A 21,677-nucleotide genomic window follows, 5' to 3' on the forward strand; every position below is an offset into this window, starting at 1 on the left:
AAAAAAAAAACAGATAAAAAAGTCATAGTATAGTATGTTGAAAAAAGTGATAAAAACGACATAGTATAGTATGTCGAAAAACGTGATAAAATGTCATAGTATAGTATGTCGAAAAAAGCAGAAAAAATGTCATAGTATAGTATGTGGAAATACGTCATAGTATAGTATGTCGAAAAAAGTGATAAAAATGTCCTAGTATAGTATGTGGAAAAAAGTCATAGTATAGTATGTCGATAAAAGTGATAAAAATGTCATAGTATAGTTTGTCGAAAAAAGTCATAGTATAGTATGTGGAAAAAAGTGATAAAAATGTCATAGTATAGTATGTTCGAAAAATGTCATAGTATAGTATGTCGAAAAAAGTGATAAAAACGTCATACTATAGTATGTTGAAAAACTGATAAAAACATCATAGTATAGTATGTTGAAAAAACTGATAAAAACATGTGAAAAAATTATAACAATGTCATAGTAAAGTCTGTCGAAAAAAGTGATAAAAACGACGTTGAGTTTGTCAAAAAAAGGTTCTTAAAATGTAATAGTACAGTGTGTCGAAAAAAGTCATAGTATAGTATGTCAGAAAAATTGATAAAAACGTGATAGTACAGTATGTCGAAAAAACTGATAAAAACATCATAGTATAGTATGTTGAAAAAACTGATAAAAACATCATGTGAAAAAATGATAACAATGTCATAGTAAAGTATGTTGAAAAAAGTGATAAAAATGACGTTGTTGAGTGTGTCAAAAAAAGTCATAGTATAGTATGTCAGAAAAATTGATAAAAACGACATAGTATAGTATATAAAAAAAAAAACTGATGAGAACATCAAAGTATAGTATGTCGAGAAAAGTGATAAAAACGTCATAGTATAGTATGTCGGAAAAAGTCATAGTATAGTATGGCGAAAAAAGATTAAAAATGTCATAGTACAGCATGTCGACAAATGTGATAAAAACGTCATAGTAAAGTATGTCGAAAAAAGTCATAGTATAGTATGTAAAAAAAACGGATAAAAACATCATGGTATAGTATGTTGTTAAAAAAGGTCATAAAAATGTCATAGTATAGCATGTCGAAAAAAGTCATAGTATAGAATGGCGAAAAAAGTGATAAAAACATAATTGTACGGTATGTTGAATAAAGTGATAAAAACGTCATAGTATAGCATGTCGAAAAAAGTCATAGTATAGAATGGTGAAAAAAGTGAAAAACGTCATAGTATAGTATGTCGAAAAAACTGATAAAAATGTGATAGTATAGTATGTCAAAAAAAACTGATAAAAACGTCATACTATAGTATTTCGAAAAAACTGATAAAAACATCATAGTATAGTATGTTGAAAAAACTGATAAAAACATCATGTGAAAAAATGATAACAATGTCATAGTAAAGTATGTTGAAAAAAGTGATAAAAACGACGTTGTTGAGTTTGTCAAAAAAAAGTCCTTAAAATGTAATAGTAAAGTATGTCGAAAAAAGTGATAAAAACGACGTTGAGTTTGTCGAAAAAAGTCATAGTATAGTATGTCAGAAAAATTGATAAAAACGTGATAGTATAGTATGTCGAAAAAAACTGATAAAAACATCATAGTATAGTATGTTGAAAAAAATGATAAAAACGTGATAGTATAGTCTGTCGAAAAAACTGATAAAAACATCATAGTATAGTATGTTGAAAAAACTGATAAAAACATCATGTGAAAAAATTATAACAATGTCATAGTAAAGTATGTTGAAAAAAGTGATAAAAACGACGTTGTTGAGTTTGTCAAAAAAAAGTCCTTAAAATGTAATAGTAAAGTATGTCGAAAAAAAGTCATAGTATAGTATGTGGAAAAAAAAAACGGATAAAAACATCATGGTATAGTATGTTGTTAAAAAAGGTCATAAAAATGTCATAGTATAGCATGTCGAAAAAAGTCATAGTATAGTATGTCGAAAAAAGGTCATAAAAACGTCATAGTATAGTATGTCGTAAAAAGTGATATAAACGTCATAGTATAGTATGTTGTTAAAAAAGGTCATAAAAACGTCATAGTATAGTATGTCATTACCTGGAGGGTTGGATTATAGGAGGTGTCAGTTAAAATTGGTCCTTTCCCAGATCATGATGGCCCTGCTTCTCATGCTGATGTATTGTATTGTATTATTGTAATACAATACAATATTGTCATTTTCAAGATATATCATTCATTTTTTATACAATGTTTTTTTTTTACTATTCTTTTAAACCAGAATTAAAAACTTTAAAATGTATATTGCTATAGTGTAATCCATGTGGACCTCCACTGTGCTCTAAATCTTTGGGACTACAACAGGCCAGGAAAGGTTGATAAACTGATGACATGTAGCCACCACATGAGATGAACAACTCTGACAGAAAGTACCCCTTCTTCGAAAAATATCATGTAAAACAAAACTACAGAGAACACATTAAAGCAAAGGAAAAAAAAAGCGAGTGAAGAGTCAAATTGGTAAGTTACTAGCCTTAGCTCCATAAATCACAGGCAAACAGGCTGGCAGACAGATATCCCACTCTTACATTATGCATTGCAGGGCTTCTTTACAGGGTATAAAAGTGAATAACACAGCATATTGTGGCAGTGTAAGATGTGGTAGAGCAAGCAGGCGTCCAAGGAGAACCGTATCTGTGAGGTCAAAGGACTGAGAAAGAACAGGGCCTGAATACGTTAGTGGCCTCTCCGGGCTACCACAGCTGGCTGTGGGATGCGCTCGGAGCAGCCAGGAAGCCTATTTGAATACACATACATGTTTTTATACGGGAGACATTTCATCTGATTATCATATGGTCACTGAGGCACGACGAAGACAGCGGAGGAACCCAGCCGCGGCTGTGACCGTCCTCGTCCTCTCAGCGCGGCTCGCTGTCAGGGCCATTAGTGTGGCAGGAACATGATCTGAGCAATGCGCTTGGATTGCTGTCCCAAGTCCACACTCTGCTCTCCTTGTGTCTGTCTTATCGATTTTCCCCTTTACGACATGGCTTGTCGCTGTGAATTTCCCTACTGTTTGCAGCCGCCAGCGAGCAAACCCCCAACCCCCCCCTCCTCCACAACCCCCACTTCTACCCCCGAACTCTTCTGCAAAATAAGACAAACATGAGGGGAACACACCCCTATGGCACATGAGGATTTGTTTCCAGTGGCGTGAGGTTTTATTTTTAGCAGGACAGCGGCGTTGTGTTGGGAGGCTTTAATGGGAGCTTCTGGCCCCGGGGCTGCTAATCACGGGTCAGGTGGTCAGAGGGATTTGAAGTCCAGTGCAGGAGGTGTCACCTGTTTGTGCAGTTCGCTCACGGCTGACTGTACGTGGCTGCAGGTGCTACGCCAGACCTGATCCAACATGACAGGCTCAGACGGCGGCTCTGCATGTGTGTGGCCGGCCACACGCCTGCGTACGCCGGGCAGCGGGCTGCCCATGGCGCGAGCGATACAGCAGCAATCAACTAGGTGACCATGGAGCAGAGACAAGTCCCACTAAGTGGCATTCTGAGCCCTATGGCTTTGAAATAATTGGTAGGGAGAGAAAGAAGAAAAAAAAAGAATCCTTACATTGATGCCCTGCGGACTGTACATCTGGTTGGCTGTGAGTCCTTCACTGTATCCGCCTGTCTGACTGATAACATGGCGAAGGGTATCCACCTGAAACATTCAGAAACAACAAACAAAGCAAGGTCAGAGTCAACACAAGAGAAACGACAGAGGGATGACGAGACAGACAAAAGCACACTGTTGCAAGTTGGAGACAAAAGGGTCCAATCAAACAAAAAGGAAATTTAAGATAAAAAGAATTTTGCTTTTCGCTTGTTAAAATAAAAACTATTTACATGGCTGTGAGAAAACAGTCTGCCCTTGAGACTGTGAAGAAGCTCCACAGTGGAGCCAGTACAAGCCTGTGCAGTATTGTCACAGCAGACATTCTAACTTGTCATCACAGGAAAACCAGCAGCTATAATTAATAACATTAATGATGGCTCTGGTAGGTACAAGTAAGTTAGTGGTTTTTATATTGCTGGGTCGGCTCCTCTTTGGGGACGTACACATACTGCAGTGGGGGTGTGCATGACCGGGGTAAAACATATGTAGTGGAACTGAAGTTGAATCAATGTGTTTCATGTGGGAGCAATAAACCCCAGAGTGCTCTCATGCTAGCAAGGATTTCAATATTTAAGTTGGCAAAATATATTCAAACAGCAAAAGTTAATGTTAGGTAAACTCCTCAAGAATCAGCAGTTAAAGCTAAAAATCAAGAAAACATGACTAATTCTGCATTCGCTCAAAGTTGAAATGGAAAAAAACAAAAACTAATGTGTTACATTTGTAGCTGTTTGCTAAGATAAGATGCACCTTCTTTGAGCCCCAGTGGGGGAATTCGGCTGCTGTAGCAGTACAAGGGCAGAAATAAGAAATATAAGAAGAAATAGTGAGTGGTGCTGATAAAGTGACAGTGGTGTGAGTAACAGCAGCAGAGTCTATACTATATTTGTAATCTAGGCTTATATATGCTATGATTAAGTTATGTTACTCAGTGTTTGTCTGTATTAAAGGAGCTCTATACCACATTCAGAGTGAGGCTGCACATTTAATCGAAATATTCTCGAAATCGCAACATGGCCAAGCGCAATATCCAAATTGGAGGAACTGCAATTTTTTGATGAGGCTAAACTGTGTCACAAATACCATCATTAATAAAGCATTGAGGTGCTACCCAGCCAGCATTTGTATGTGGAACCCATGTGGGTAGTAAATGAGCTGCAAAAATAGGCCCTTTACTGGATTGTCAAAGGGTTTCATAATGGCCCCATGCCAATTGCCCATATGTGAGGTTCAGAGATGCCCCAGCCAACAAATCATATTCAAGATGTATGGGAGCATGCTTTTCGTACAGACCCCAGAACAAACACACATCATCATCACTTTTTTATATATATATTTTCAGTGAAAATAAAATGAAAAAATGTCCATTCCCATAAAATCATGACTCATATCACCATTGCAATATCCGTCAAAATTATCACAATATGGTTTTTATGCGTATCGTGCAGCCCTTATTCAGAACATAGGTGGTGGCTGAGCTAGCGGCTAACGGGGCTAACAGCAAGAACAGTGCTAATAACATGACCACAACAAAGAACAGAGGAGCTCAGATTACAACACAAACAGACTCCACTATATCTTTACATAGCAGATAGTGGTTTGCTGCTATGTTAATATTCTGAATGTAATATAGAGCTCATTTAATCTAATAGAATATAATGCAAGAATAAATGAAATTAACTATAGTCCATTTCTCCTGCTAACAAGTAAAAACCAAATGCTAGCAAACAGTTTATAGCGCCTTTAGCTTATTGGACTGAATTAGAATTAAGCTATGATATTACTTATATACGCCATTAGTCCAATTTACCCTTTGAAACCAGAGCTAATAAGCTTGATTTCTTCCAAAAACATGTAAAGGAAATGAGCAATTTGACAGGAAATGGCCCCAAAATTGCAAGAAGTAAGTACAAAGTTAAGAAATTACCTGAAAATATGCAAAAAAAAGGTAAAAAAACAAAAATAACCTGAAAAAAAGTGCAAAAAAGATATTTGTGTAATATCATACTATTATTCCTCCTTTATAGCAAATTTTCAGTCATTTTCCTGTCGCTCATATTTTCCATGTTTTTCAAAAGATATCAAACCAATTTGCTGAACTTTTAAAGGTTTAAATGCGAGTGAAAGGCGTCCCAATGCATCAGAGGAAAACTGATGTCAATCCAGGTTTCAAAGGTTTAATGACAACAGTCACACCTGTGCATGAAAAGTCAAAATGTCTACTGGGAAGTGAGGTGGGTCTGCCCCTGTATTATCAGCTGTGCAGCTCGCGGCCCTACCTGTGACTGCACGTTGGCTCCCACCTGAGCCCCCTGGTACGAGTCCCCATTGAGAGACTGCACGCTCATGAACAAGTCCCCGGAGTTTGACATGTTAAAAGAGCCAGCAGAACCTGGAAGGAGAGAGGGAGCAGTCGCATCACAGAGAGACAGAGAGCAAGCAGGGAAAGCAAGTTGTCCAGTCCAGCAGGCAGCAGCCTGAAGGAGCATCATGCAGAGGTTAGCTGGCAGCAAAAACAGGCTCTGTTAGATGAAAGGATTGGAGTCATAGAGGACAGAAGAAATACGGCTATAATCTGACACAAGAGGTGTTTGTGTCAAGTAATTATGTCCAAATGTGGAAATAAGCAAGTCATTAGTGCTTTTAAGAGGTTATGGCTACAACCAGGAAAAAAGAATTGAAAAAGCAGACCAAATGCCCTTTCCTTGTCTAACCCAAGAAGATGGCTCAAGGTTTCTTTAGCCTAGCTTAGCACAAACACTAGCGGGAACTGCTAGCCTAGCTCGGTCAAAAGTGACTTGTGAGACTTTGAATTTATTTGATGACCAGTACAACAGGATACAACATGTAAATAATTCAGATTTATTTTTCCACTTTTTATGGATCTAAGCTGGTTGTTTGCCAATGGTTGCATGTAGCGAGTACATTTAGCCTACTTAAGTACTGTGCTCGAAGCCCAGCTCAGAACAATGATTCACAACGAGACAAAACCGTACCAGAACACTGAAGAGAAAAGTTGCAGTGGTGTGATATGTTTTTTGCTGTTTAATCACTACTACAAATGCAACTGTATTCAGTATCTTACTATCATGATCCTCACTCATATTTTAAGAAACTACAAAAAATATTCAGCCACAAAATAAGTCTGAAAAGTTGCAAATCAAAATGGAAGCACAGAGAGTTGTTGCATAGAGATGACTCACCATCTCATCTAGTTGCACTGGTGTGAACCAGCAGATTTTTAGAACGTTGCAGAACAGTGCATTGCGAGTAGTTGCCTGTTTCAGCTCATCTCATCTCATTGTGAATCTCTGGTCTGAGCTGGGCTTAAGTACAAATTTAAGGGACTGGTACTTTACTTGAGTATTTCCCTTTCATGCAACTTTATACTTCTACTCCACTACTCTAAGGTAAATATCTTTTTACCCCACTACATTTGTCTGGCTATAGTTACTTTACAGATTACAGTTTTTCATCCATTTCCTGTCCCTTAAAAACAAATACATGGATGTTTGTGATTAAGTAATGCATCATCACACAGCTGAAAACAGGCTGTTTTTCTGACACCATGAAAACATGACTTTTTAGAGATGTGTGGTTGTGACAGGACAGCCATGCTACAAATATGTGATGCTCTTATAGAATATGATGCATTGCTGTGGATTAAACTACCCAACAGTATATAAAGAAATTCAAATGAGCCCAACCTTAAACATCTACAGCAGTAAAATGCAACATACACATTGATGCAGTGGTAATATTAATCCAAAAAATAAGTAAAACACTGACAGGGAACATTTAAATGCACAGTCAATACTTTTACTTTTGATACTTAGAGTAAGTTTTGCTGTAATACCTACATACTTCTACTTAAGTAAGGTCTTTCATGCAGGACTTTTACGTGTTGTGGAGTATTTTCATAGTGTGGTTTTAGTACATTTACGTCACTAAGGGATGTGAAAAATTCTTTCACTACTGCTGCTTCCCATACGTGTTCTATGCCAGGCTAAACATGTTTCCTACTCTGACTCCAGGGACCACATGTATAAAACTGTGTAACGTTAGAAGCTAGGGATGTAACGATTACCGATATTACGGTAAATTTCGGTTAATTTTTACACGGTAAGAATTACCGTTTATGTTTAAATTTATTGCATTATCGCGGTGGATTATCAGGATATGTAATAACAGCCTCATTCAAGTTTCGCGATGCAGGCGCTGCGTGAATGCGTAGCATGTGTAAACACAAAGAATGAAAACATGGCGAAAGCGGCACTCAGGACATTTTCCCCCCAACTAAACGCACAGAGTCTGAGGTCTGGGCGTACTTTGGGTTTCTGAAGAATGCCGAGGGACAGCTGGTGGAGGACAACTATCCTGTGTGCAGAACATGCAGAAAGAAAGTTGCTGTGAAGGGTAGCAACACTACAAATCTGCTGCTCATCTCCGTGACCATCATCCACAGCTTTACAGCCAATGCAAGTTATGCTATGCAAACGTCAGTTATTGTGTGAGGGACTTCGGTTTTACTAAGATTGTCATAATGTGTAACTCTCGACGTATACGGGACATTTGAGCCGTATCTGTCCTCCTAAACGGCGACTAGGTTTTCCGTTTTCGTTTAAGACACTTAGGAGCTAATACTAGCTGAGTAGCTAATAGCCGTATTAGCAGCTATGTTGCTAACGTTAAGTGTTTCAAAACGAAACGGAGCTGAAAACACTGAGCGGAGCCGACAGAATATAAACCGACGTAACGTAACGCTAATTGAGATCAACTATGATTGAATCACTGTGATTATGGTTATTGTATGGCGAGCTAGAATCGATATAGACGGCCAGTTATGCTTTCTCGACATAAGCTCAAGGAAACAACATAAAACGCTGCCGTGTTAACCTTTGACCGAGAGCATGCACTCCTTTTCTCATACAGGTAATCCTCTGACTCACATGCACACTTCTAATGTGTGAATTATTCTGTGTAATGATGACCATTGCCCTTAGGGTTTTTTTGGTTTCTCCTGCACATTTGTGATATCTATTCTATATATTGTATGTCTTTTGTTCTACTCTTGCATTGTTTTGTTTTATATATATTTTTCCTCTCGTGCTAATAAATAAATAATATATAAATTGTTTACATATTTTGCTGACTGTTAAAATGCACCAGACAAATAAGCTTTGCTCCTGTAATGTGTTTACATATTTTGTTAATTTAAAATAAAATTTTCTGTTGCTGTGCCAATCCCTTGCCCCTTTAATGTGAAAGTTTCATTTTAATATAAGATTTTGGCTGTTAACATTTTAGTATGATAAGGAAGTTACGAGATTTAGTGAAGTTATTTCAAGGTATCTATTTTTTGGACATTTTACAGCGCTTAAAAAAATATCGCAATATTATTGTTTACCGTGATAATTTGGTCACTATAATCGAGATATCAAATTTTCCATATCGTTACATCCCTAGTAGACGCATGTATGCCTTTATCTGTTTTCTAAATCTCCACTCGTGCACAAGCCTAATCTCCACACCCACAGTTCACCACAAATGGAAGACGCCTTTAAACATATGTTTTCATATTGATACTTGCGCCCTTTCATCGTTTCTTAGACCTGTCAATGAGAAGAACAACACGATCAGTGAAAGTGCAGTTTCACTGATCACGTTGCATCGGTGAGGTTCTCCAACGGTGCCAGAGCAGCTGTCATTACGCACGACCGTGGATATTTGTAGCGTCTGTACCACTAATTTATCACACATTTCTGCAAACCATCATTATGCAAAAATCTCAATCATCATTATTATTAAACGTCAGAAGGATGATCGATGATATATTCATAATGCTCATGTCGCAACTGACTTTACAGCGTGTGCCACAATTCAGGATCAAATTTAACAAACATTAAAATGAAGACTGTTTCTCAAATGTAAATAAAAACATGAATCAGACATGATTTTAAATAAAGTTTGTAAATGTGTCTTTCTTTGACATTTTACTGAATGCTGTGCAGCATGCACAAACATTAACACAATCAGTGAAACTGGCACACAACCTGAAAGCAATGTGTTATGTATTTTTTCTCACCTTAAATTTAAGGTTTACCTTCATTTCACTTGCAACTATCTCAGCTAATACTGTGTGCACGCTATGTGTGGTATGCGTGAGGTGCACACATTTTCACCGCTTCCTTTATGAACACCTGTTAATGTGTGGAAAAATGTTTACACATGTTTTTTGTGCGTACGCATTGTTTATACATGTGGCCCCTGACATGACAAATACACACATTTTTCAAAATAATGGCCTGTAGCTTTAAAAGATAACATTATTATTTTGTAAACTGTCAACAAGTCTCATAAAAAGACCACAATTAAGTCATAAATTATATGGAGCACTTCCAGATTTCTACTTAAAATAAAAATCTGGGGTCACAAATATGTAGTTTCAGTTTTAAAAAGGTTAAGTAACATCCTGAACCAGTGGCACTGTAGTTAGTTTATTAGTTATCCAAACAGGAGAAAATAAAACAAGGTCTCTCAAAGAAATGTTTCACAGGTGTGGCCAAATGGTGCTACTGAAAATCTTGGGGTGGCACACCAACTCTTAAATCCATTACTGAATTTCAGTAATTCAAATTGCGCTGTTGTATTTTATAGGCTAGCTCAAGGGTCCGCAACCTTCATGATCAAAAGAGCCATTTTTGTTCGACAACAGTCCTGTGATAAAGTGTCTGGTTGTCCTCTTCCTTACTAGGACAAATTTACGGCTTCAATTTGACACTGATCATAAGGAACAAAGAAAGCTCAGCAGAGACTTGTGGGCACCCATACAACCCATTTTCATTCGGATATCTTGAGGTGAGAGTCCAAGGGACCCCTTTAAAAAACTGCCATGCCAGTTGTTTCCATCGCCAAAATCTAGCCTCCATTTGGAGTGTTATTTAGCCCCCTTCCTGACAAGCTATGCCGGCATGGATGGTACCAATAGATTCCTTGGTTTAAGTTAAGCTCCTAGTTTCATTGTGCTGCAGCCTTTTCAGGACCATATTGTTGGCCATGGCCCACCCTTTTGGGATGCTACTGACTATTAAAACAGATCTGATGATAATGAGTATTTACATGTGATATATGTAAGGTAAGAGTCAAACTACAGTGGCCATGTTCATGGTAACAACGGATGATGTCACCCGTTGAAACAGTGTGGCTTATTGATGTGAGGTGTGTGGCACACAGGAATAAGATAAATCAGGAAGTACTCGTTAATAAAGTCAATTCATTGTTGGTTTTGCCTTTTTGTGAGATTTGTTGACAGTAAGAAAGAAGTACAGAATATCATCGCATGTATACTTTGAATGTGAGCAGAGCAGAACATGATGAAAACAGAGTTAAAGAGTCATACATGAAGAATATGATTAATTGAGATGAAGAAAAAAGGACAGTAAGAATAGGGAGACTTGGCATGGGGCTCAGGTTGGCTCATTTCTGACACAGCGTTACTCTAAAGGGGCAGCTGTTCTTGTTAAGGTGTGAACCTGTTTAATACAATAATGGTGCATTACCAGGTGATAGGCATGTCCCTTGTACAAGAACTGCCATTCTGTTAGTCCTAATTTTTACAAATCACCAGCACCAGCATTGAAATAGCCTCAGACTGATAGACTGCGTTAGTTGAGTTGTAGTAATGCACAGAGAGGAGTTACATGTCCAATATAGCTGAGCAGAGCCAGGGACTTCCTGTCTCACCTGCAGAGTTTGGAGTTGAGGGTGAATTTGCTTGGCTTCCATGTGAGGATGCATTAGCCGCATTCACGGCAGTTCTCGCAGCGTACATGTTGGCTTCTTCTTGGAACTTACCAATGTTTTTCTTGTATCTGATTCTTTTATTCCCAAACCAGTTGGAAACCTGAGCAGACAAAGAAGAGAATGTAGTTTAATGTTCATGAAATCTTAACATACACATAGCCTCTCCACATTTGAGGGCAAGCATTCAGAGATATCAGGGTAGTCTTTAGCTTGCATGGCCTTAATGGCATGTGTTACACTGCAGAGAGCCTTTGTCAGAGGTACGGGGCTACATAGACTGGTGCTGTGAATCCGCATTAGTGCCAGAATGGAATGATTGCCAATAACAGTCTCATTATGTCACCATGACTGCAGCTATCATCAGAACTCACGCAAGCACCAATCAGTCAACATCCGCTAACACCCATTACTGCTAATGGACTCCCAGATGAAGCCAGGGGGGTAATCCCAGCGCTAATGATAAACAACATTAAAATGAAAACCAAATCAATCCTGCAAAGTTTCCAATACACAGAGTAGGTAAACATTCTCCTTTATTATGGCCAAGAAACGGAAACTCTACAAATCATTCAGCCGCTGAGCGGCTTCCACAATCAGGCCCAGATGCATCCTCAAATCATTTGGTACAAATTAATGAAACCAATTGAGAAAACAATCCATTCCCAAATGATGGATTCAAAACACAAACTGCTGTTTACCTTGGCGATGCTTTCCTTATTATCAATTCTCACAGGATTGAAACAACTTGAGCGCTAGAATGCAAAGATGAAAAAAAAAAACAAGGTGCCTAAATATTTGAGTCTTTTTGCTCGTCAGCAGCAAACATCTCAACTGTCTGTAGATAAGTTACTGATTTATAGAAAATCATCACTGCTCTGCACATGACTCAAATGACTGCTGATTCTCAGAGACTAATGATCTTGTAAATCACGTCCATGTACTGTTGAGCTGAAACTATTTTTTTCACAATTGATTAAGGTATTGATTCTTTTTTTTTATTAATCAATTAGTAGTTTTGACTTGGTTTGATGAGCAGCCAAAAAACATGATTTTTATAATCATATGAAACAAAGAAAAGTTTCCAACACTTTATAATAACCATCATTAATGAATGTCAACAATGAAATGATAATTAGTTATTAATAGTATATGTTTTATTTTAAGTTTTTTGTCTCACTGTCTCATCTATAAACATTATTTGGGTAGCCATTATGAAGTTGCAATGATTACAGATGCTCTACACAGCATTTATGAACCCTTTGAACTCTGTAAGAGAAATGGCCTGCCAGTGTCTACATTGGTATTTTTGCTTACTGTGATGTCATTTCTTGGCGTATCTTAAAATACTTCATATCCCTAAAATCTGCACAACCTCAGCTAAAAGGAAAAAACAAAAACAAAAAAACATGAAACTCTATTAGGAGCTGTGCCTTGTTAAAATAAATCCAAACCTATATGACTGGACCATGTGGGAATTTAATTTGAAAGGACAGACACAGGAAGTGTCCACGCTCAGCAGTCAGACAGGAGTCAGGTTAATTTCCAGGGCTGGTACCTGCGGTAGCACAGTGTTAACAATGTTACTAATACTATTCTTTCTCACACCTTCAACTCAAACCACCAAAATATATCATTTAATAATTACGTTAATTTCGTAAACATGCGGGCGCCTAGTCGACTAATGGCCCTAAATGACAACTATTGGTTGACTAGGAAAATTCAAAGTTGTGGGCAGCCCTAATAAGGTCATGACATTATGATGGGGAAGACAGAACCCTCAGCTTTCTGCTGCAAAAGAATGAATTCTCTATCTATTATGCTTCTTATTTTAGATCTATTTTAAAAGGGTCATACAAACAAAGATTTCCATCCGTTCGTAATGGCTTAACCATTTAACAAGGTATTATAATCATCAGTTGCTACTCTATAATGGCCATCCAAATAATCTTTCTAGGTAGTTTTACAAACCAATTATCAACCATTTACAAATACTAAATATAATACATAAAATGTTCTACATGTATCATTAAACACTATTTATTATCATTTCACTGTTTGTTAACAGTAAAAAAAACCTATTAACTAAAGTTCAATTGAATATCAATTTACCATTTATTCTTGATGGTTATTATAAAGTGTTACAGATTCTTTTAATTCATTTAAATGAAGTGATTAAAACTATATCCAATGTGTCACAGCTCACATAAGTACTTTGACCGTCTCTGGATTTTGTATATTTTGAGTATTATAAAAAACTTGTTTCACTATATGATTAGATGAGAACTATGACAGCAGTGTTGTCGTTAGCTTGCGTTACTTCAATAGAAACAAAGAGTCATTGGTCAAAAATAGCTTTGTCTGGTTTGAATCACAAGACAACAAACTTATGACATGGCATATTTATACTTTGAGTCCTTTGTTGTCTCAATGAAAGGTACTGTTAAAGATTAGAGGAGCTGTCTGTACTCATGACAGTCAGAAAACTTATTATTAGGTTACTTGCCAAGACGCTCACGGCTGCTTCACATTTGAAATCGTGTTTTGTCTCACTCTTCTGTGTGCAGTGGTTTTCCTACAGGTGCTGTGGTGTGCTGTGGGATGATCTGTGGTGTACCTGGGCAACTGTGATGGCACACTTCTTTGCCAGTTCTTCTTTAGCCTCCTCGCTGGGGTATGGGTTACTGAGGTGTGAGTAGAAATACTCATTCAGGATCTCTGTTGCCTGCTTGTTGAAGTTTCGTCTTTTCCGTCTGCAAAAAGAGCATTGGAAGTTAAAACAGGGGTTAAGGTTTGGCGATTGGATGAATATATCGGCTATCAGTGACTGACCGAGTACTTCGTCGTTAAGCGATTTGGTGGTCTGAAGACTAAGTAACTCATTAATAAACATTGCATACACACAAAACGAGGCCTGAAAGAGACATACGCCACTTCCCATGCAAAAGTTGTGATCTATTAAAACAGACTTGATGGAAGAAACTTTGACCCACGCTTACAAACATTTTGGAGATTTGAAATTGGCGACACAGATGGTGAGGTAGAAGTCTGATTGTGGAAACTGTCTAATATTTTTTGGCCTTTGTCCACTGGTACATTTTTAGTATGGATCCGCACTGTTTTATAAATGAGACCCCAAGTGAGAGCTGCTGCTCAGCGCTAAATCGAAATGCTAACGAGCTAAACCAGTAGCACAAAAAGGCAGCATATTTTCACATCTAACTCGGTAAATTAAGAGTTTATTTCGATGAAACCAGAACTGGTGATTGTTGGAACAGCTAAAAGACTTACAAAGATGCTTTTGGTGACTTTTATTTTGTTTCTGTTGATTCTGAATCAAGTGCGTTTTACAAAGCAATTAAGCTAACGTCAGTCTGCATTTGGCTAACGAGATAACCTTGGAGCTGCAGCAGCTCAGCTTTTAGGGAGTGGTTGGGAACCAGAGGGTAACCGGCTCAAGTCCCCGTACAGACTGTGCATGGAGTGTGGACTGGTAGTCGGAGAGGTGCCAGTTTGCCTCCCGAGCACCACCAAGGCGCTCTCAAGCAAGGCACCGTACCACCAACTGCTCGAGGCACCTGTCCAAGGCGGCACCCTCACTCTAATACCTCACCATTTAATGCGTGTACAGGTCCTGTTTGAGCATGTGTGTGTATTTCAGAGTGGAAAAAGTGAATTTCCCCTCAAGGATTAGTGCAAGAAAATGTCTATTCTTGACATTTATTTTGCTTATTAGTTGAAATAAAAAGGCTACGAGAGCTTGTAGAAGGTAGAGAACTCACCGCTCAATCACATCTCCACCTGCAACAACAGTTTGAGTCAATCACAAAAGCACAGAATGGAGAGCGGCATGGGCGTAGGAAGGGGATTGCTGAGCACCACCTGGGCGCCACCCAGAAAATATGTCAGAAAATATATTTTAAAAGGATGTATATTAGTTATTTGAAATCATGTTTTGAGGTCATGTCATGATGTCAGGTCAGAGTATAAGGATCAAGCTCATGGCTCATGGCTCAGAGAGTTGCAGTAGCAGGAGCTAATCAATAGCACGGACAGGCTGAGAAAGATTGAAAAATTGACACAGTTTTGCTTTTTAAAACCGGGAAATATCTCGAATGCAAGGGACTTCCACCGAGTCCAATCAAATGAAATTTTAGAAATTCTGGCACATGCAGTCCGGAGAGAAATTGTGTCTATGGTGAGGGAGCGTACATTCTTTGGACGATTGAACAGAAGTTTAAGATGTTGGCTTGATACTGGTCTTCAGATAACGTGGTCTCTTTAGAACTCCCGGTCTTGCTTTGGACAAACATTACCTGCTTTGTAAAAACCTTTGCCATGCAAGAAACTTTCAATTTAGCTGCAGCTTTGCTTGGAGACACTTTGTCAGGACTCGGGAGAACAATTTGACCCAGATCTGCTTCACTACAGTTCCTTTTATGAGCGACTGAAAAAAGAATTGGCAGGAGCAACAATAATACATAGAGAGCCATTATAATCTACTCAAGATCTACGATGAAAAACCAAAAACAGTCCATTGAATAAAGACTTTAATAGCAATGAGTGCCAATTAGATAATCAGATATATAGAAACTAAGTGTGGAAAAAATATACAATTCAAAGAATGAACTGAATGAATATTTGATAATGTTGGCGAGGCTGGGCATCCAATTCTAATACTGAACAAAATGTATTTTTACTTATTCTTTAACCAGACGGTTTTGAATTTAAAAATCATTAATATTTTTGATAATTTTGGATTTAATAGATAGGCGTTGGGCTTTTTAAGTTTTTGTACCTTGCGGTTTGTGGTTAGACATCAACATCTGGCTTCTTTTGTTGAACAAAAAACTCTGAAAATCCTTTATATTCTTCCAACCTGCAACCATTTTTTGTCCTCTTGCAGCAACACAACAAGCTGTAAACACAACAATGACTTATGAAGCTGTTGTGGCAAACATGTTTGCACACAGTCGTTTATTTACAGATCCTGCAGACAAATAACAGCATCTGAAATCGTGTTTTTGGCCACTTGATGAAAGTACAACATTCACTCCATCAACTCCTGAGAGAAATATCTGTCTCTTTAGCTGCTAAATGCTCCACTGTGTTCACCAGCTAGTGCCTAACTGTGTCTGCCTGCTGAGCAGGTTGTGTGCAGTGGCTTCATCAGAGCTGAAAACAGCTGTGTCTGAACCAAAATAGTAAAAGTGAGGCCTGCAAAACCAAAACAATGAGCTGAAAGATGCTGAAAGTAGCGTACAGCTGAGGGAACTACAGAGTCAGGTGACAGTTCTCTCTGGGCTTTAAAGCAAGATACAGTCGGAGTTTGTGTGAACGCCAACAAAATGTCTCATCCTTTAACCCCCAGGGGAAAAACAAAGCATTCACTACCTTGCTGAAAGGTACATCAAACAAAGTTGAAGGGTATTTTTCCACCAGGACCCTATTTTCACACGTTTTTGTGTCTAAGTGACCAATGTCCGACAACATTATTGAAAGGATCTTTATAGAAACTGACCTTTTTTTTTTTAAAGATAATAGTTTTTGTTTTATCAGAAACAGCCCCAAAATCGCAATCATCACACCCACCAGACTCCATTTAAATAAACTGCAATTCTATCATTGTAAAACATACTTGATTCAAAGTCCAAAGAAACAAAATGAAACACATAGAAACCATCTTGGTTTGTATTTCTACTGTTTCAACAAGCGCCAGCTCCGGTTTGGTTGACATAAACCCTTAATTCACGCAGTTAGATGTGAAAATCTGCTGGCTCTATACACGCTAAAATTTATGTATATTTAAATGGAGTCTGGTGGGTTTGCTGGTGGCGATTTCAGGGCTGTTTCTGGTTAAACAAAACGAACACTGGTTAAAATTGTGAGCCTCGAAGGACTTGTAGTTCTTGAGGTTGCAAATCAATGCATGGTGACGTTATAGCACATCACCAAAACGTAGACTAATGCCACTAAGTAATGTTAGCTCTGCTTTGCTGTCTTGAGGAATTCACTAAAACATGCACGTTTATTACATCATTGTGTTATTGGCTGCAGGGTACGGATATTTTGGGAAGGTTAATTAATCATATCTATAGCAAATCTAATATTGTCTGAGTTTAAAAAAACGCACTTTACCAGCATTTACAGGCTGACCACGTCCCCTAACTATGACTAGACACTGACTATCTATCAAAACTGTTTTAAAGAGTAACTGTCTAATAGCAAACACACTGATAATCCTTGTATCCCAACATGCTAAAAATAAACGGCAGCACAGAATCAAGGCTCAAACATGAAATACTAACATACATTTTTCCAAAGCTTCTATGTGAAAACGAACCCCACACAGCACCTTAAAGCAGACAGATATCACATGCTGATGCCCATGAGTTGACTGACCCTTTATCTCCTGCACCTATCAGGTCATGTCTGCATGTGCCACATCTAAAGAGGGCTTTGCATAAGCTGCAGGGGGACCCTGTAAAATCTCTATGCATGTATCCACCGGTGAGGAGATTTGTGCTAAAATCTCTGTCCCGCACTCCAAAGCCTGCTTGAGAATATGTAAATGTGCACAGCGTGAGCTCCAGCAGCCAGTAGATTAATCAGCGGCGCCGAGCATGGCGGTGCCTCTCAGCCAGTGAAAGCTCTCCTCTTCCTCTCCCTTCTCCTTCCCCTCTGCACCACCACAATCATTTGCAAGAGAATAGATAGGGAGCTTTGTAAGGGAGCGCATGCCTCATTTAAATGTTATGCCTCCAACTCAGACTTTGAGTGACATTTATCCTTGGAGAAATGTATGCAAATCCAAAGCACGCATCAAAAGGAACAAGCGATTACATTAAAAAAGGGAAACAGTTAGCGTTATGGAGCACGCAGGGAACTCTTATTGGCCAGTGTTGCTGGGTATGTGCTGGTCCAAATGGCACCCGTAGATGCAAACCAGCCCGGTGTGTGTGGTAAGCAGCAAAACAGCATGTGCTGCAGCATGTTTATAGCATGATAGGCCTCCTACATCAGCCATTCATATGGATATCAGGCTGAGAGGGAAGCACATGATGATTTGCAATGTTGTTAAATTGGGAGGTTATTTGCAGCATGAAGCGTGGTGCGGTGAATGGAAATGCGCATACACGTGTACCGTGTACAAAGACACACACCTGGCATCGAGGAAGCGGGAGCGCAGGATCATGACGGCCTCGCAGGTGCTCTGCTTGAGCTGCATCTGGATGGAGCTGAACTTGCGGTGGATGATGTTCACCATGCGCTCGATCTCTTTGGGCGAAATTGGACGTGTGCGCGACTGCTCCCGCAACAGGTTCATCACATGGGTGGTGAACTCGTTGCATGCCTGTAAGGAGGACACACACACACACACACACACACACACATACAGGAATAAATATAGAAAAACGAACAAAAACACTTCCCCTGAGGTCAATGAAACTGGGAAAAAGACTTTAATTTGTCACTGTGGTCATGTCAAACTGCACAACACACATCTGCACACACACAATGCCATACAGTATTTAAAAGTCACAGATGAAATAAATTCTAAAAAAAAAAATCCCGCTCTTAACGTAGTTCTGGGGCGAGCGTTCTCACAGAGCCAAGGGGGAATATAAGCGCTGATATATTTCATATTTAACAGAAGTGGTGATGGCAGTGTGTTGAGAGGAACCAATGACAGCTGTTCCCTTCTCAGACACACACTTTCACAGCATAGCCACCCTGAGAGACGAACATGCCACGACGTTTCATTCATCCCCCCCTCCCCGTGTGACACCAGGCGTGAATCTGCCACGATATTACACTCCGACTCTGCGTCTCTTACTGTCTCCTCTTCTTTATTTCTTCTCCTCCTGTCGATCTCTCTCTGGATTTAGCCGTGTCAGGCTTTGTCTGTGTCTGTCTATCTGCGTGTTCATCTGTCTTACTCACATTCATCTGAAAGGGATGCTATTGTCGTGAATGCATCGGTTATCAAGGCAATGAGAGGAAATCATCCCCCCCTGCAACAGACACACAGATACACACAACATACTGCATGTGCTGGACTATTCTGGGCTGGAAACACAATCTAAAGTGAATTCGTACTGAGCGTGATGTATAAGGAGGAAACAGTCGAATGTGATCCTGCGTCAGTGAAGAATAAGTCTGTATTTAAAAGAGCAAATAAAAAGTGGGGAGCAAATAAAAAGTGGGGAGATGGACCAGCAGGCCAGTCATGACATAAACACAGCTGATGTTTGTACTTTGTGTGTTCTGACGAGAAGTGTTGCTCATCAGTGCTCCAGTGCTCGTTTGGGACCAAGGGTGTAGGGTGGATTTTAAAATTGGACACACACACACACACACACACACACACATGAAATAGAGGATTTAAGGTTCCTCCACTAGAAAATTCGGTCCAGGCATGATTTGAACCTATGACGCTGTGATAAGGACTGAGCTTTCATGTAATGCACTCTACCAGGTGAGCAACCATGGCACCATGGGACTCAGTTCTTATGGTAGATTTTTATATTTTGCAAGTTCTCAAGTACTTGATAATAATTTATGGGAGTACTCAAACATGATAATTTCTTAAATGCCCATCCCTACATATGACTGCATCTATTGCTTGTGCACCGGACGGTGTGTCGAGGGGCCACAGTGTCACAGTGTCAGTATAAATAGTGAAAAATGACCAAAAGCAGTTCCACAGTGACATCATCAAATGTCTTGTTTTCTTCAATCAGGATTACAAAGGATTACAAAACCTAAAAATATTCACTTTACTATAATAAGACAAAGAAAAGCTGAATTTGTACTTGAAAAGTTACTTACATTTTTTTTCAGTTGATCGAGTAATTAAATAACTGACTAACTGTTTGAGCTGTAAATACATGGCTTTCATCACAAAGAGTGCATCCACACTTGTGTCCTGATCAGTGGTGAAGTAATAGTTGATGAGGAGGGTGTACTACAAGGCAGGTGGGTAAGTTACTGAGGAGGAAGTGGGTTTACTCTCCTGTTTATTCCATGGCTTTTTGGCTGAGTGTGTGTACCTCGTGTACCTGCGTTTACCCTCCACTACACCACTCGTCTTAATGGTTAACCATAAAGCACAAGTGATGCAGTACAGAGGAAGTCCACAATGATGAGTCTACTGCCAACTTCATTTCATTTTTTCCTCCTCACACTCATGCTAATTAGTAAGGACTACACCATGGTTTGTTGTTTTACATTCATTCTGTGAGACAAATGTCCACTACACTTGACAATAAAGTTGCAGTGTTTGAATTGTAATGAGGAAGAGTACCACTCAGCCTGTAAACACTGCTGTAGTTTATCTTTGGAGGAGCTTCATCGGGTTGGTTTTGATATGTAATAGCTTACAGATGACTAGTTACCCTCTTAAAAATGTAATTAGTAATGTAACTATTCTAATTACTTCATCAACGTAATGTAGCTCATTTCTTTTGCTTATTTTGTATTACTTTGGTAACAAAATGTTTACAACTTGACAGTAAAGCTGAAAAATTTCCGTAAATAGGCTCCGCTAAAAGACGATGTTCCCGCACTGCAGAAAGCTGCAAAGCAACAGAATCAAAGTTGTATTCTCTACATTAACTTTTTAACGGAAATATTATATTTGGATGTTGCGGATCCCTTTGCAACCACCAACAATTTGATCAGTAACTATAACTTGATTCTAAATATTTCCTCAGTAATTGTAACTGATTACAATTACTCAATTAGTCGATGGATGGAAAATTATTCAACAACAATTAACCCTTTGAAACCTGGCGTGACATCACTTTTCTTGTGCTGCTTTCAGACACCTTTCTCAACTGTTTAACCTTTGAACCCTGAACAGATTAGAGTAATTTCTTTCAAAATCATGGGGCAAAAAGGCAATGAGCAACTTGGTGAGAAACATTCCAAAAAATTAATAGATTTAGAAAATTATTTAAAAAAAATAAATTAATAGGGAAAAAAGGCTAGGGGAACATTATATTTATAATTATTATTATTTGAATCATATATTTAAAATTATGCTACAGAATAACTATAATTTTTCAGCAGGTCATTTGTTTGTTTGTTTTTAACTTTCTTATTTATTTTTAACTAATTTTCTTGTTTTTAATTTTCTCTTTTTACTAATTTCTTGCAATTTTTTGGGCTCATTTCTTCTTTCGCTGCTCCCAGACATTTTATAAAGTTTTTCAAGATTTGCTGCTTTTTGTGATTTATATAAATGCACACT

At 38.5% G+C, this 21,677-nt stretch overlaps 1 protein-coding gene across 3 annotated transcripts in view; it reads right to left on the minus strand.

The window, feature by feature from the left end:
* pbx1b (pre-B-cell leukemia homeobox 1b) overlaps nucleotides 1-21,677 on the minus strand; it is a 93,451-nt gene that overhangs the window by 8,916 nt on the left and 62,858 nt on the right. The window contains exons 4-8 of one of the 3 annotated variants that reach the window (XM_050055169.1): nucleotides 18,586-18,776; nucleotides 14,040-14,175; nucleotides 11,477-11,525; nucleotides 5,902-6,014; nucleotides 3,578-3,667 (exon numbers count right to left, since the gene is read on the minus strand). In XM_050055169.1, the coding sequence (XP_049911126.1) occupies nucleotides 3,578-3,667; nucleotides 5,902-6,014; nucleotides 11,477-11,525; nucleotides 14,040-14,175; nucleotides 18,586-18,776 (579 nt within the window). Of the gene's footprint in view, nucleotides 1-3,577; nucleotides 3,668-5,901; nucleotides 6,015-11,365; nucleotides 11,526-14,039; nucleotides 14,176-18,585; nucleotides 18,777-21,677 lie in introns of all 3 variants that reach the window. The other 2 variants (XM_050055168.1, XM_050055170.1) reach the window with 2 other exon arrangements.

The sequence above is a fragment of the Epinephelus moara genome, chromosome 10, assembly GCF_006386435.1.
Source record: "Epinephelus moara isolate mb chromosome 10, YSFRI_EMoa_1.0, whole genome shotgun sequence".
NCBI classification, from domain to species: domain Eukaryota; kingdom Metazoa; phylum Chordata; class Actinopteri; order Perciformes; family Serranidae; genus Epinephelus; species Epinephelus moara.